Source organism: Podarcis gaigeae, assembly GCF_964106915.1.
Source record: "Podarcis gaigeae genome assembly, chromosome: 11".
NCBI classification, from domain to species: Eukaryota; Metazoa; Chordata; class Lepidosauria; order Squamata; family Lacertidae; genus Podarcis; species Podarcis gaigeae.
In genome coordinates this window covers 283,785-299,526 of record NC_139687.1, presented here as the reverse complement: position 1 = coordinate 299,526, position 15,742 = coordinate 283,785, and the positions used below count along the sequence as shown (strand labels likewise).

General features: G+C 48.2%; 1 protein-coding gene across 5 annotated transcripts in view; it reads left to right on the top strand.

The window, feature by feature from the left end:
- The window catches only part of DOCK8 (dedicator of cytokinesis 8), a 156,667-nt gene that overhangs the window by 71,948 nt on the left and 68,977 nt on the right, over nucleotides 1-15,742 (top strand). For all 5 annotated transcript variants that reach the window (XM_083701855.1, XM_083701853.1, XM_083701854.1 and 2 more), the window contains 4 exons: nucleotides 2,970-3,063; nucleotides 3,806-3,968; nucleotides 7,402-7,519; nucleotides 7,942-8,012. In XM_083701855.1, the coding sequence (XP_083557981.1) occupies nucleotides 2,970-3,063; nucleotides 3,806-3,968; nucleotides 7,402-7,519; nucleotides 7,942-8,012 (446 nt within the window). The remainder of the gene's footprint in view (nucleotides 1-2,969; nucleotides 3,064-3,805; nucleotides 3,969-7,401; nucleotides 7,520-7,941; nucleotides 8,013-15,742) is intronic.

The window sequence follows — 15,742 nt, the reverse complement described above, 5'->3', positions numbered from 1 at the left end:
CCTGCCAGGCTTCGGAAGTCTCCTCCGAAGGCTGGCGATGGGGCGGAGAGCCCTTGTCACCGCGCCAGGCTTCGGAAGGCTCCTCCAAAGGCTGGCGATGGGGCGGAAAGCCCTTCCCCCCCGCCAGGCTTCGGAAGGCTCCTCTGAAGGCTGGCGATGGGGCGGAAAGCCCTCCCCCCCCGCCAGGCTTCGGAAGGCTCCTCCGAAGGCTGGCGATGGGGCGGAGAGCCCTTCTCCCCGCGCCAGGCTTCGGAAGGCTCCTCCGAAGGCTGGCGATGGGGCGGAGAGCCCTCCTCCCCCCGCCAGGCTTCGGAAGGCTCCTCCGAAGGCTGGCGGCGGGAGGAGGTCTCTCCGCTCCACCAGCAGCCTTTGGAAGGCTGCGCCGAAGGCTGGCGGCGGGAGGAGGGTTTTCCTTCCCACCACCAACATTCAGAATGCTGTTCTGAATGTTGGCGGTGGGGAGGAAAAACCCTCCTCCCACCGCAAGCCCCGGGAACAGAGAAGCGCTGTGCGCCTTCCCCTCTGCTCCCGTATCTGTCCGAAGGCTGGCGGTGGGGCGGAGAGACCTCCTCCCCCGCCTGGCTTCGGAAGGCTCCTCCGAAGGCTGGCGGCGGGAGGAGGTCTCTCCGCCCCACCGGCAGCCTTCGGAAAGCTGTCCTGAAGACTTGCGGTGGGAGGAGGGTTTTCCTTCCCACCGCCAACATTCAGAATGCTGTTCTGAATGTTGGCGGTGGGGAGGAAAAACCCTCCTCCCACCACAAGCCCGGGAACAGAGGAGAAGCGCTGTGCTGAAGGCTTGCGGTGGGGAGAAAAGCCCTTCTCCGCACCGCCAGCCTGGCAAGCGGTCTCCATAGGAACGCATTAATTGATTTTTAATGCATTCCTATGGGAAACCGTGCTTCGCAAGACGAAAAACTCGCAAGAAGAAAAAACTTGCGGAACGAATTAATTTCGAGGCACCACTGTATCTTTCTTCGTACCTTTTAATTTCCAATTTTATTGGGCTATGATCAGAAATTACTCTTGGCTGGATTTCTATTTGTCGAATTCTTGGTGTTAGCTCATTCGAGACCCAAATTTGATCTATTCTTGACATTGACTGATTTGGTTCCGAATAAAATGTAAATTGTTTCTCCAATGGGTGTCTTAATCTCCAAACATCAATTAGGTTACAGTTTTTTGCTTAGTTTTTGTGATTGTGCGTTTCTTTTTGATAATCTTTTTGAATGCTGTTTTATTGTAAGTGAACACAAGTGAGTTGTATTTAACAGTGATACATAATTAGTATCAAGGTACATAATAAACATGAACATGGAACATTGATACCTACCAAACCTAAGTCACCCATTATGTAATGTAGCTTTGAGAACACTATCCAATCATCTCGTCCTTTGTCGTCCCCTTCTCCTTGTGCCCTCCATCTTTCCCAACATCAGGGTCTTTTCCAGGGAGTCTTCTCTTCTCATGAGGTGGCCAAAGTATTGGAGTCTCAGCTTCAGGATCTGTCCTTCCAGTGAGCACTCAGGGCTGATTTCCTTAAGAATGGAGAGGTTGGATCTTCTTGCAGTCCATGGGACTCTCAAGAGTCTCCTCCAGCACCATAATTCAAAAGCATTAATTCTTCGGCGATCAGCCTTCTTGATGGTCCAGCTCTCACTTCCATACATCACTACTGGGAAAACCATAGCTTTTACTATACGGACCTTTGTTGGCAAGGTGATGTCTCTGCTTTTTAAGATGCTGTCTAGGTTTGCCATCGCCTTTCTCCCAAGAAGGAGGCGTCTTTTAATTTTGTGGCTGCTGTCACCATCTGCAGTGATCATGGAGCCCAAGAAAGTAAAATCTCTCACTGCCTCCATTTCTTCCCCTTCTATTTGCCTGGAGGTGATGGGCCCAGTGGCCATGATCTTAGTTTGTTTTATGTTGAGCTTTAGACCACATTTTGCGCTCCTCTTTCACTCTCATTAAATGTTGTTTAAATCCTCCTCACTTTCTGCCATCAGGGTTGTGTCATCTGCATATCTGAGGTTGTTGATATTTCTTCCAACAATCTTAATCCAGCCCAGCCTTTTGCATGATGAATTCTGCATATAAGTTAAATAAGCAGGGAGACAATATACAGCCTTGTTGTACTCCTTTCCCAATTTTAAACCAATCAGTTGTTCCATATCCAATTCTAACTGTAGCTTCTTGTCCCACATAGAGATTTCTCAGGAGACAGATGAGGTGATCAGGCACTCCCATTTCTTTAAGAACTTGCCATAGTTTGCTGTGGTCGACACAGTCAAAGGCTTTTGCATAGTCAATGAAGCAAAAGTAGAACTCTCTAGCTTTCTCCATAATCCAGCGCATGTTTGCAATTTGGTCTCTGGTTCCTCTGCCTCTTCTAAATCCAGCTTGCACTTCTGGGAGTTCTTGCCATCTCATTTTTGACCACATCCAACTTACCCAGGTTCATGGTTCTTACATTCCAAAATGCAATATTTTTCTTTACAGCATTGGACTTTCCTTTCGTTTCCAGGCATATCCGCAACTGAGCGACCTTTCGGCTTTAGCACAGACGCTTCATCAGCTCTGAATCTACTTGTACTTGTCCTCCGCTCTTCCTCAGTAGCATGTTGGACGCCTTCCGACCTGAGGGGCTCATCTTCCAGCATCATACCTTTTATATGCCTGTTGTCTTTGTCTATGAAGTTTTCTTGGCAGGGATACTGGAGTGGCTTGTCGGTTCCTACTCCAGGTGGATCACGTTTGGTCAAAACTCTCCACCATGACCTGTCCATCGTGGGTGCCCTGCATGGCATAGTTCATAGCTTCTCTGAGTTCTTCAAGCCCCTTCGCCACGGCAAGGCAGTGATCCGTGAAGGGGCCATTATGTCATAGTGTTTCATATATAGTTAGCTGCAAAAGAAAATATTTGATTATATATATAATTATGAGGCTGTTATCAAATTTCTCGCTGTTTACAGGAAGGAGATCGGCTGACTGATGAAGACTTATTCAAGTTCTTAGCTGATTACAAGAGATCATCTTCTTTGCAGAGAAGAGTGAAATCTATACCAGGTACTTTTAATAATAAAGCTAGGTCCAGCCATATACAGTGACTGGATTCAGACAGGCTTTCCCAGCTCCATAAGCGATGGCTTATTATCCTGGTTTGTTCACTGACATTAAGCCACTGTCTACCATTTTGGATGCAGTGAGCAAATTGGGATTAATACAAGTCAGGAATGAAATACCTAAAGATGATGGCTGAAGGAAGAGCATTCTGCACAGCACGCTTTCCCTGCTTCATAAACCCTGGTTTGTCAAGCTGAGAAAAATTATCTAAACCTGGCCAAGTTTGTTTCTTGGGATTCCTCAGGTGTTGGAGCAGGCAAGCAGTATTCCTGCTATTGGGGATTTGTGCTGGAGTATTTGCCTTGAAGGATTCATCTGTTCTCCTTGCCACCCTGGGCTTCTCTTAGCATTCCTTCTCCTGGGCTGAAGGCTACCTTACCTCAGTTCATGTCATGTCATTATAATTTTCCCTAATCAATGCTTTACCTTTCCTCCCCATTCCCATTTGTTCCCCACTGCATCAAATGGCAGGTGGTCCTGTGAGAATCACCTCATGCTAAATATCCTGTGGAGGATGGTGTACCCAGTGTTCACACTCTCAGCCATCTCAGGCTGTGTACATGCTGAGACTATATGTGAATCAGAGTGTATTGACCTGTCTCATTTGTTAGATTTGGCATTTTCTTCTGTTTTGTTTATTTTTAATAAAGCATTTGTCTTTCATTTTACTATATTTTGTTTAAAGGATTGCTCAAGTTGGAGATCTCCCCTGCTTCAGAAGGTCTCAGTTGCTGTCTCAGCCCAGAGTTGTTGCTGGTGAAGCCATTCCCTGAAAACCGCAGTCGGCCTCATAAAGAGATTCTGGAGTTTCCAGTACGAGAAGTCTATGTCCCCCATACTGTATATAGGTAAGAGGATTAACATGATCAAGGTAAATTCATTCTCTTCCTGGATTAGGACCCACATCTAAATCAAATGAGCTAGACCTCTTGTCTAGTTGGCATTACCAGGTAATGCTGTTGAAGACATACGGGGAAAGTAATTCATAGCAATGTTAATCAGACAATAAATGTTGAAGTATAACTAGCTGAGGTTGCTGAATGCCTCCTCAAACTTTATTTGTGATAATTCTAGTGACAGAGAAGAACCATTGCATGTAGTGTGGGGTGGCCCAGTCAAGATGCACCCTGGGAGAGGATTTGAGAAAAGTCTCGCCCCTTTCCTGGGAGCCACTGCATTTCCATAAAGAAATCTGCCTCCTTTTCTGAGAATTGCTGCAACTGTGAACAATTGGGATAAAATGTTAAGTGGTTTTTGAAAGGATTAAAAATGTCCTCCTTGTATGTTCAGTGCCCCTCTGCATATATCCCAACTGTCTTTATTTACCCAGAATAGCCACTGACTTCTGGTTATGTATGGTTGTCCACATTTGGAGAGATTGGGAGTGGGAGGATGCTCTAAAATACTGATAAGGAGAATTGCTGGGACCTCCTCCCCATCTTACCTCCTGGTCTTGAAAGGTTAAATCTGTGAGACTAGGCAGGGGGTAGTCAACTGCCATCTGTCCTGAGTCTGTGTGCATGCCAATGCGTGTTCATGAACACTTAATACATCATCCAGCATGCTGCCTGCAATTGCACAATTCAACTAATGAGGTTTGTTTTGAATAGTCAGCAGCCTATCATCAGGCAAATAAGTGTTTCCCCCCTGTGTCTATTCAGTGTGCTGTTTGCTTATACGTCTCTGCAGAATAGGCTATGAATGAATGAATACAGCTTATAAATGGCTGAGACTTTTGGAATGTGCAGTGGATGGGCAATGTGGTAGTGATCCTTGACATGAAAACAAGAGTCTCATACAGTACATTTTGTGCTCATTTCCACCTGTGAAATGTTAAGAGGGTGTGCATGCCAGCTATTAACACCCATTGCATTCAAAACAACAACAACTTATTTATACCCTGCCCTGGACACAGAATTGACCTGCGCCTCCATGTACAGCTATGAGTCCAAAATGACTCCCAGGCTGAGCACCTAGTCCTTCAGGGGCACAGTTACCCCGTCAGGGGAAGCTGAGGTTGCCTCTGGGTCCAATAACCCTCCAGCCTCTCCTGAGCTGCAGAGGCTCAGGGCAGAGAGATAGAGGGAACTACGTTCCTGTAGGAGGAGTGCTCACCTCCAGGCCAGGAGAGGCGAGTCACCTGTGGACCAGGGCCAGCCAGCCCCAGTCCCAGGTTGCAGGAGCAACATTGTTGGTAGCCTGTTCCTGCACCCTGTCCTGCTCTTCTGCCAGAGTTCCTGACCTCACCCGACTCCCTGCCTTGGACCCAGCTTCAGCTTTGATGGACAGCCTCCACACCGCACCCTCGACCTTGGACTGGACTCGGACCTCGCTGCACAGTTAACTCTCAGGACCAGCATATTGGCCGCATCTAAAGATTTTTTTTTTTAAAAGAAGCGGTTTGATAACTGCCTCTTTCAGCAGGTCTGGGAAGGCTCCCTCACAGAGAAAAGCATTCACCACCCCGCCAAGCCCATTGCCCAGCTCTTCCCAGCTTGCTTTTATAAGCCAGGATGGGCAAGAATCAAGGAGACAGGTGGTTGGTTTCACTTGTCTAAGCAGCCTGTCCACATCCTCAGAGGTAACAGACTAGATGGGGCTCTAGCACTCTCCCACCCTGGCCCTGAATCTGAGTGACTTTATCTGGAAAAAAACTTTGCAAAATCATTGCAGGAGATAATGTGGCCCGTACTGGACCCCAATGGAGCAGGTGGTTCTGCTAAATTGTATACCACCTGAAAGAGTCTCCTGCTACTGTTTTCTGCAGATGCAATAGAGGCGGTGAAGAAGGTCTTCTTCGCCATCACTGTCGCAACTTGGTAGGCTCGACATTGAGCTCTAACCCGTGTCCGGTCCGATGCCACCAGCACTCTAGCTGTCTCAGCAGTTGTTTCATTGCCCTCAGCTCCGGGGAAAACCATGGGGCTGTCCGGACTCCATGCAATCGGAGAGGATGCTTCGGAGCCAGACAGTCAATAGCCCTTGTTAACTCTGCCTTCCAGAGGACCACCAGGGAATCAGCTGAGAGACCATCAACATGGGATAAAACATCCCCTACCCCTCTCTGGAAACCATTTGGATCCATTAAGTGGTGGGGGCGGACCATCCAAATCGGTCCCACCTCCCTGCAGAGGCCTGCTGAAGTTTATTTCTCTAGTAGAAATGACTGAAATTGCCTAACCTACTGTTTCCATACTACTGTTCTGTGTACTCAGTAATTTGGGGTGCAGGTCCTAGAATACAGATGAAGATTATTAATTTTTGCTTGAAGGCCAGATTTCCTCTGGGGGTCGCAAGCCAGCAGTGGGTGTGACCAAGACAAAAGTGGGCATCCCCATCTTACTCACTGTGTGTGCATGTACACACACACAGTACAGCACATCCCACTCAAATGCATGCATTCATCACACACAGAGACATACATGCATAATTTGCATTCAACACACACATTCTCTCAGAGAGTCTCCCAGCATAATCTCTGCAATCCTGTTTCCTTCCTGCAACTTCTGCTTCTAAAATCAATAATTTGGATCAAAATATACATTCCTCTGTTGCCCACCCCCAAATAATCCAGAGAAATGCCAAGGAGGCCAGTGGCCTTTGTCTGGCTCAGTTCTCCAAAAGGATATGGGAGAATGTGATGTGATGCTAATGTGATGCTAATGTGTAATACCAAGATGGAGGTCTATCAAGCTGCTTTATGGAAGTGAGTCATGGGCACTGGTGCCAACTTCAGCAGGCACTGGGTGCCTGGCACCCACAATTCTTTTGTTGTGGGTGCCCAGCCTCTGCCCCCCACTAGCTTTGCCCCACCACCACTGCGGCGCCCCAGCACCACCCAGCATTCTGCCCTGCCACCACTGCCCAGCCTTCTTCCCCTGCCACCACCACTCACCAGCACCGCCTTAACTCCAGCACTCAGGTGCTATGGTGGTGACTGGGCTGGGGCCTGTGTCTTCATCATGGGGCCTTTGTTGGGACCCACTATGGCCACAGATGGAGGTTGTGCAGCAGCCAAAGTCCTCATGGCAGAGGTGCAGGCCCCGGTCCAGGTGGGTGGCACTGGAACATGCAGTGTATGCATGCTGGGCACCCATGATGTGGGGCCCAAGTTGGTGCAGTGTGGGGCAAGTTAAAACCGTCAGGAGTGACACCTCAACTCCTTTCATATGTGCTGCATCAGGAATATTTGGGGTATCAAATGGCAGGACAGAATTCTAAACAAATACAAAAGTGACATAAAATTATCTCTTGGTTTTCTGAAATTTCATTTCCCCCCAGAAATCTTCTATATGTGTATCCACAACGGCTGAATTTTGCAAACCGCCTGGCTTCAGGCCGGAATATTACCATTAAGATACAGTTTATGTGTGGAGAAGACCCTGCCTGTGCAATGCCGGTAAGATTGTTTATTGTACATTTCTAGTCAAAATAAAAATAGGCAGCATTTTAAATTTAAAAGTAGTCCATTAATTTCAGGGTAAGACTGAGCCAATTTATAACAACATATATTTACTAGGTGGCAAAACAGATCAGATAGTAGCCGAGCTAATAAAAGCTGAAATCAACTATGGTGAGATCTAAATGCAATAATAAATATTTTTAAAATGTTCATGTACTACCAATTAAAACCATTTTTGTTAACAAGTCACCTTTAGTTTTTATATTTTAAATTAGCATTTACATGACCTGAGCCTGATCCAAACCTGACCCTGTCTTCAAATGAATGCCTAATACTGATGCATTATGTTATAACCATATCTTTATGTCTTAGTCACTTTTTAATTAATGTTGTTTAATGTATTATGTTTTGTCATGTAGGTCATTTTTGGGAAATCCTCAGGTCCAGAATTTGTTGCAGAAGTTTGCACACCTGTTACATATCATAACAAGTAAGGTTATCATTACCATCTGTGGCATGGGTTGGCAAACTAAGGCCCGCAGGCCAGATCAGGCCCAATTGCCTTCTATTTATTTATTTTTTATTCGAAGTTATAACAAGACATATTATCCAAAAACATATCCTTATTCCCCCCCCCCATTTTTCCTCCCTCCCCCTCCCCGCCCAGAACCCCACCCCCCACCCCACCTCTCGACTTCCCTCAGTTCCAGTCTTTGGTTTCTCTAATATTGCTATTTTCTGCATGTTACTCAAACTTTTTAGCTGATTATTATTAGTAAAAAAAATTGTGTGTGTTTATTCAAAACCTGCCAAGGAGTCCAATTCACTTTGTTACATCTTCAGATACTTTGTGAAAGGTTGCCATTCATCCTTAAAGTCACAGTTATCCTTGTCCCGTAGCTTATATGTCAATTTTGCCAGTTCTGCATAGTCTATCAATTTTCCTTGCCATGATTCTTTAGTTGGGCCCAATTGCCTTCTAGATCCGGCCTGCGGATGGTCCGGGAATTGCCACGTGGATTGCCAGCATGCACGTACTTTCCCTCTCCCTCACATGGCAGTGTTTTACTCCTCAGGGACGGAGCAATCTTGTCCCACGCCGGGCAACGCTGTGAAGGGGGGGGTGACACTGGCTGCCAGCTGCTGCTGCTGCTGCTGCTTGTGCGTTGGCGGGTGGCTCTGTCTTCTCTGCGATTCCTCTCAGGAAGTGGAAGCAGCAGCAGCAGCAGCAGGTGGTGAGTAAAAGCTCCAGTGATGCCCCAGTTGCCCTACCTCCATCCACGGCTCCTCCGCCGGGGCTGTTGCTTCTCTCTTCGCTGGCCAACTCAGCCTCCTGAGCTGGCTGGCACCTGGCTGGCTGGAGAAGCCCAACTGCAGCTATTGGGACAACAACTGGAGCAGGTAAAGCAAAGCACCTTCAGGCCTCTTTGTGGGCTGGTGAAATTTGTTCACTGCCACAGCTTAAGAGGCTCCAGAGATGGCTCCAGAGCACTGCTGCTGCTCCTGTGAGTGTTTGGGAAGACCGCTCCTTCCTCCAGCCAATTCCATCGGGCCTAGGGGGCGGGGCCTACACTCACTAATACCCTGAGCAGCTCTCTGCAGCAAGTGGCAAAAATGTTTCTAAAATTTAAAAAAGTGTTCTTAATCTGCTGCACCTCAAATGGTGGGTTTTTAAAAATATTATTTTATTTTATTATTTTCTTTTTGTTTGGGGAGGGACAAATGTTTAGTCGGGGTGGGGAGTAGTTTAATTTTAGCATAATTGGTTCTTGCTTTGTTTTTACTTTCACTATTTTGTTAAGTTATTGTATAGTTTGTATTTTGCTTTTTAAGGGGAAAAGCTCAGGGCTGCCTGGGCATGGGCCTCAGCCAACAGAATAGCTGGGGCAGGTGCCACGGGGGGATGTATTGGGACACCTGATCTCAGCGATCACGTGCAAGAGGAGCCATTACACCAGGACCAGACCGTGTCATTACTGAAGAGGCAGGTTTAGTTGTTTTTTGAAGACTATCCCTGCCTCCAGGTCTGATCCTGACCGGAAGGATCCTGGAATCAGCAAGGGAAACCCACATGACCTGAAAGTGTTGCTCTGCAATGCCATATCAGTGATTCACTGCCATCCACGACCTGATTGTGAATGGAGGATTTGACCTGACATGTGTGAGAGAGACTTGGTTGGATGAAGCAGATGGGCCTGTCCTTGCCGCTGCTTGTACACCAGGTTTCTCTTACCCAGGTCATGTGGGCAGGGTGGGATTTTTTGCAGTGATTTTTAGGAAGTCACTAGTTTACACTGGGCATCCTATTGGGAAGACCCAGTTTTCTGAGTGCATGTTCTGGAAGTTGGGCAATAGGGGCAGTACAGGATTCCTTTTCGTGTACCAACCTCCCTGCTGCACCAAGGATTCCCTGCCCGAGCTGCTTCAGGTCATGGCGGATGTGTACCTGAAGACACCTAGATTGGTTGTCCTGGGGGATTTTAACATCCATGCCAACACAAACTTACAAGGGGCCACTCGGGACTTCATGGAAAGCATGGCCTCCATGGGGCTGTCCCTGAATAAGTTTGGCCCAACTCATAGCTGTGTACTTGCCTTAGACCTGGTGTTCACTTCTACAGTTGTGGGTGATCTGACACTAAGTAAAAGCGAAACAAAAGAAGTGCCATGGTCAGGTCACTTCCTGGTGCAACTGGACTTCTCTGCGACCCATCCCCTCTGCAGGGAGGTGGGACCGATTTGGATGGTCCGCCCCTGCCACTTAATGGATCCAGTTGGATTCCAGGGAGTGGTAGGGCATGTTTTATCCCATGTTGATGGCCTCTCAGCTGATTCCCTGGTTGTCCTCTGGAATGCGGAGTTAACCAAGGCTATTGACTGTCTGGCTCCGAAGCACCCTCTCCGATTGCATGGAGCCTGGACAGCCCCATGGTTTTCCCCTGAGCCGAGCGCAATGAAACAATCGCTGATACAGCTAGAGTGCCGGTGGCGGATAACTCATTTTGAATCAGACCAGACACAGCCTAGAGCTCAATCTGGAGCCTACCAAGTGGCAATGGCGAAGGCGAAGAGGACCTTCTTCACCACCTCTGTTGCATCTGCAGAAAACAACAACAGGAAACTCTTTCAGGTGGTTCACAATTTAGCGGAACCACCTTTGTCGCCGGAGCCTGGTATAGACTGCAAGATCTCCTGCAATGCTTTCGCAAAGTTTTTGCAGATAAAGTCACTCAGATTCAGAAGGAGGTAGACTCCACTGTGGGAGCAGGGCCAGGGTGGGAGAGTGCTGGAGTCCTGTCTAGTCATGTTACATGGGATCAATTCCAATCTGTTACCTACGAAGAAGGGGACAGGCTGCTTAGATAAGTAAAACCGACCACCTGTCTCCTTGATCTTTGCCCATCCTGGCTAATAAAAGCGAGCCGGGAAGGGCTGGGCAATGGGTACTGCGGGGTGGGGAATGCTTCCCTCTGGGAGGGAGCCTTCCCAGACCCGCTGAAAGAGGCAGTCATTAAAACGCTTCTTAAAAAAAATATTTGCACCCAGCCAATATGGCCAACTATTGCCCAGTCTCAAATCTACCAATCTTGGGCAATGTCAGGTTTAGCGCTTCTCCCACACAAGACTTTGGCAGTTTAAGTAGCTGAGGTTTATTTCTCAATAACAGGCTTACAGCAGTCCAAGCTTCCACAACTCATCCTTCGCCATTGGAGTCAGTTGACTCGACTGGTTTCTGACCCCTCCCAGGCCAGATATATGCCACGTCCTTGCCCGCCTCTGCTCTAATTGCCTCCTACTTCTTGGTGTCTCAGATGCAGCTAATTCCTCCTCCTCTGGAGGTGGAGACTCAGGTGCAGCCAATTCCTCTTCCTCTGTAGATTCCTTGCTACTAGTAACCTAGTCTGCTTCCTTGCTACTAGTAACCTCCTCCTTCCACCCTCTTTGTTTGGGCTTGTGCAGGAAACAGTGGTGGAACTCTCTCTACAATTATATGGGGCATGCACATCCTCTGCCTTCTGCCAATAATTATCCTCAGGCCCATAACCTTTCCAGGCAACTAAGTATTGCAGCTTCCTCCTGCAGAGCTGAGAATCCAATATTGCTTCTATCTCATATATCTCCTCTCCCTCCACCATTACCTGTGGTGGAGGAGGTTGTCTAGGTTTCTGATATTGATGGGCTGGTGTGACCGGTGATAGGAGAGCCCTATGGAATATTTTCATAGAATTTGGTAGTTTGAGCTGGAATGATACAGGGTTAATTTGTTCCACTACCTCAAACAGCCCTACCCTTCGTGGTCCTAACTTCTTGCACCTCCCTTTCTGAGGCAAGTCCTTGGTGTACAACCATACTTGATCTCCCACCTTGATCTCAGGCCCTGACCGTCTATGCTTGTCTACACTCCTCTTGTACACTGCCTTGGTGGTGTCTAGCTGCTCCCTCAATAATCCGTGTAAGGTCTGCATTTCTTCCACGAGGTGCTCCAAGGGTCTGGGAACGCTCTTGGGTGTTGTCTGTAGGCTACAAATGGAGCTTGCTGGGTTGACACGGCACAGTATTATTGTAGGCGAACTCTGCCAGTCCCAACTTGTCCACCCAGTCTCTTGCTGATAATTAACATAACAGCAAAGGTACTGTTGCAGCGTCACATTGGTTCTTTCCTACTCTCCATTGGTTTGAGGGTGTCTTGATGAGGTCAGGCACACTTCCACGTCCAACAGCTGTATCATCTTCTAAACCAGCGAAGTGAATTGTGTACCTCTGTCTGAAATAACCCTCAATGGCAACCCGTGCAATTTAAACACGTGGTCCACAACATCTGCACCATTTTTGTGAATAAGTCCACCACCACCACCCATATCATGGTCTGTTTCCTTGACTCTGGCAGATCTGTGATGAAATCCATTGCGACTGTCTCCCAAGGTCCTTGCGGGGTGGGAAGCAGCTGTAGCAATCCGGAAGGTGCTTCCCTTAGCATTTTTGCCCGCTGGTAGGTCTCTCACACTCTTTTGTCTCTTCTTGCACTTTTGGCCACCAGAATCGCCTCGTGAGCTGATACAGTGCCTTGTAGTATCCAAAATGACCCGCCGTAGGGTTATCATGGCACTTGTAGCACTCGAGCCCGAAGTTCTTCCGCCGAAACAGAGTGCCTCCCCCTTGAACAGTAAACCGTCTTTCTCACTGAAGCCCTCAACGCTGTCCCCATTCCCTCACATTGCTTCTAGTTTATCTCGTACAAACTCATCCTCTACCGTCTGCCTCTTAAACTTTGCGAGGTCCACTACCCATGCCGCTGCCAGTTGCAGTTGGTCTGGTTTCAACATATATTTCAACCCGGTGTCTGGCTCTCCCTCCAAGTAGTCAGGCTTTTGGAACAGAGCATCTGCTCTCTCATTTTGGTGTCCCGGTACATATCTTATCCGGAAGTTGAATCGGGCAAAAAACTCTGCCCATTGGCTCTGTCTCTGATTCAGGTGCCTCTTAGTTCTCGAGTACTCCAAGTTCTTGTGGTCGGTGTGCACCTCTACTGGGTGTTGGGCTGCTTTGAGCAGATGCCTCCACATGCCCAGAGCTTCCTTTATGGCAAGCAATTCTCTTTTCCAAATGGTATAATTCAACTTCCGAGAATGAAACGCACACAGTCTCAGATCTCCATTCCTGTCCTGCCACAGTTCTTTAGTCGGAGAGTCTTCATTCTTCCATCCTTGTGCTATTAAAACTCTTGCCGCTGAAAATATTTTTCAATTTCCTTGGCAGGTCTTTTCCTACAATCCCTAACAAAAATGCTTCAGGGTTTTTTTTTTACAAATGTTAAATGGAACATTTTCTTCAACTTATTATATATCTGTCAGAGCCGCCCCTAGGTCCCGGCTCACAGAGGACCAACGCCCGGCTGTGGTTATGTACAAAAGTCTTTATTGATGTTCAGTTTCCATTTCAAAGCCGCAGCGTGCAGCTCTACGTCTTAAACCCTAGACCGGCGAAGCTCCGTCTGAATCTCCTCCCCTTCCACACCAGTTTAAGACTCTAGCCTTGCTCCACCTCTTCCTTAGCTCCTTCCTCCTCTGGGCCCTCCTGCCCGCTGAGGTTTCATCCTTTCTGGACTCTTCTGACGCTGACCCCCCTGATTCTTGCCCCTCCTTCCGGCGGGCTTTAGGACCTGGTTCTCTATCCGGGCTACCTGCTGTGCCGCTCGCCTGTACATTTGAACTTGGCGCGCGTGCCCAGCCGGCAACCTTCCTCTTGACCGTTCCCCGGCTCTCCGATGGAGGCGTGGTCAATCCTGACTCCTCTTCTCTCGCTGGTGGTGAATACGCTGGCCCCAATACTTGGGACTCCTCCCCCCCACTACGCTCTGGTGGGGAAGCTGGTCCTGATTTCCAACTGCTGCTCTGGGAGTCCCCACTGGCCCCTTGCTTCTGGGGTGTCCCCCTTGGGGCCCCCCTCGCCCTGGCCACCGGCGCCCCCTTCTGTGAATCTTCCGATTCGCTGGAGAGGCTCATGGAATCTCTCGGGCTACTGTCATCTTCTCCTACGCTGCCCTCGGATTGCTCCCCCTCGCTCTCCATCTCCTCCCCTCCCTGCGCTCCCGCTGCGTCCCTGACAATATCATTTCCCAATTTTCAAAAAAAATTGCTACAATCCCACCACATATGGTAAAAAGTCCTCCTCTGGTGCTCTCTCAGTCCCAGCTGCAAGGACGATTGCACAAGCTCTTCCAAGGATTCAAGAGGCCCTATTCTCGATAACTCGTCCAAAATCGATTCACTCAAGCCTGCCTGGTACAGTGCAGCCACAGGTTTACTGTCTAGCTGCCAGCCCAGTTTTTGAACTAACAAGCTGAATGAAGTACAATAGGCAGAGACAGAATTCTTGCCCTGGCGTAGATTCAGCAGCTGCTGCTCTGCCGCTGCATTCTTAAACATACAATTCATCATCTGCAGAAACTTGCTCATCTGAAACTCGCTCAGATGGTGCTTACTAGCCATAAGCGGCATTGCCTTCCGGCTGGCGGATTACATAGGCAATTTTTGGTCCTGTGTGAGTGCCTGGAGGCAGTTAAAGGATGGATCGCGGCTAACAGATTGAGGTTGAATCCTGACAAGATAGAAGTACTATTTGGGGCGGGGGCGGGGCAGGTCCTGAATGGGGTAACTGTGCCACTGAAGAACCAGGTGCACAGCCTGTTAGTCATTTTGGACTCACTGCTGTCCATGGAGGTGCAGTTCAATTCTGTGTCCAGGACTCCATCTGGTACGCAGGCTGAGACCCTACCTGCCTGTGGACTGTCTTGCCAGAGTGGTGCGTGCTCTAGTTATCTCCCACTTGAACTACTGCAATATACTCTATGTGGGGCTACCTTTGGGGTGGGGCTACGTGGGGTGACCCGGAAACTGCAATTAATCCAGAATGCAGCAGCTAGACTGATGACTGGGAGTGGCTGCCGAGACCATATAACACTGGTCCTGAAAGACCTACATTGGCTCCCCATACGTTTCCAAGCACAATTCAAAGTGTTGGTGCTGACCTTTAAAGCCCTAAACAGCCTCAGCCCAGTATACCTAAAGGAGCGTCTCCACCCCCATCGTTCAGCCCAGACACTGAGATCCAGCTCCGAGGGCCTTCTGGCGGTTCCCTCATTGTGAGAAGTGAGGTTACAGGGAACCAGACAGAGGGCCTTCTCGGTAGTGGCGCCCGCCCTGTGGAACACCCTCCCATCAGATGTCAAGGAAATAAGCAGCTATCCGATTTTTAAAAGACATCTGAAGGCAGCCCTGTTTAGGGAAGTTTTAAATATTTAATGCTGTATTGTTTTTAACTCTCGATTGGGAGCAGCCCAGAGTGACTGGGGAAACTCAGCCAGATGTGTGGTGTATAAATAATATTTTTTTTATTATTCTTATTATTAAAAAATATAGTCCAGCCCCCCACAAGGTCTGAGGGACAGTAGACTGGCCCCCTGCTGCAAAAGTTTGCTGACCCATCTATGGCCTCATATATGAGAAAAAATCTATAGCCAGGGAGGCTCACCTGGTGCCTTTGTTACATATCTTTAAGCACCAGGCAAAAACATTCCTCAACTCTCAGGCCTTTAGCTAATTAAACAATCTGTGGCTTTTTTAAACATATTGTTTTGTTAGTTACTAGGTTATGCATTTTTGCGTTTTTATATTGTAAACTACCCTGTGATCCTCAGATGAAAGGCAGTATAGAAATTAA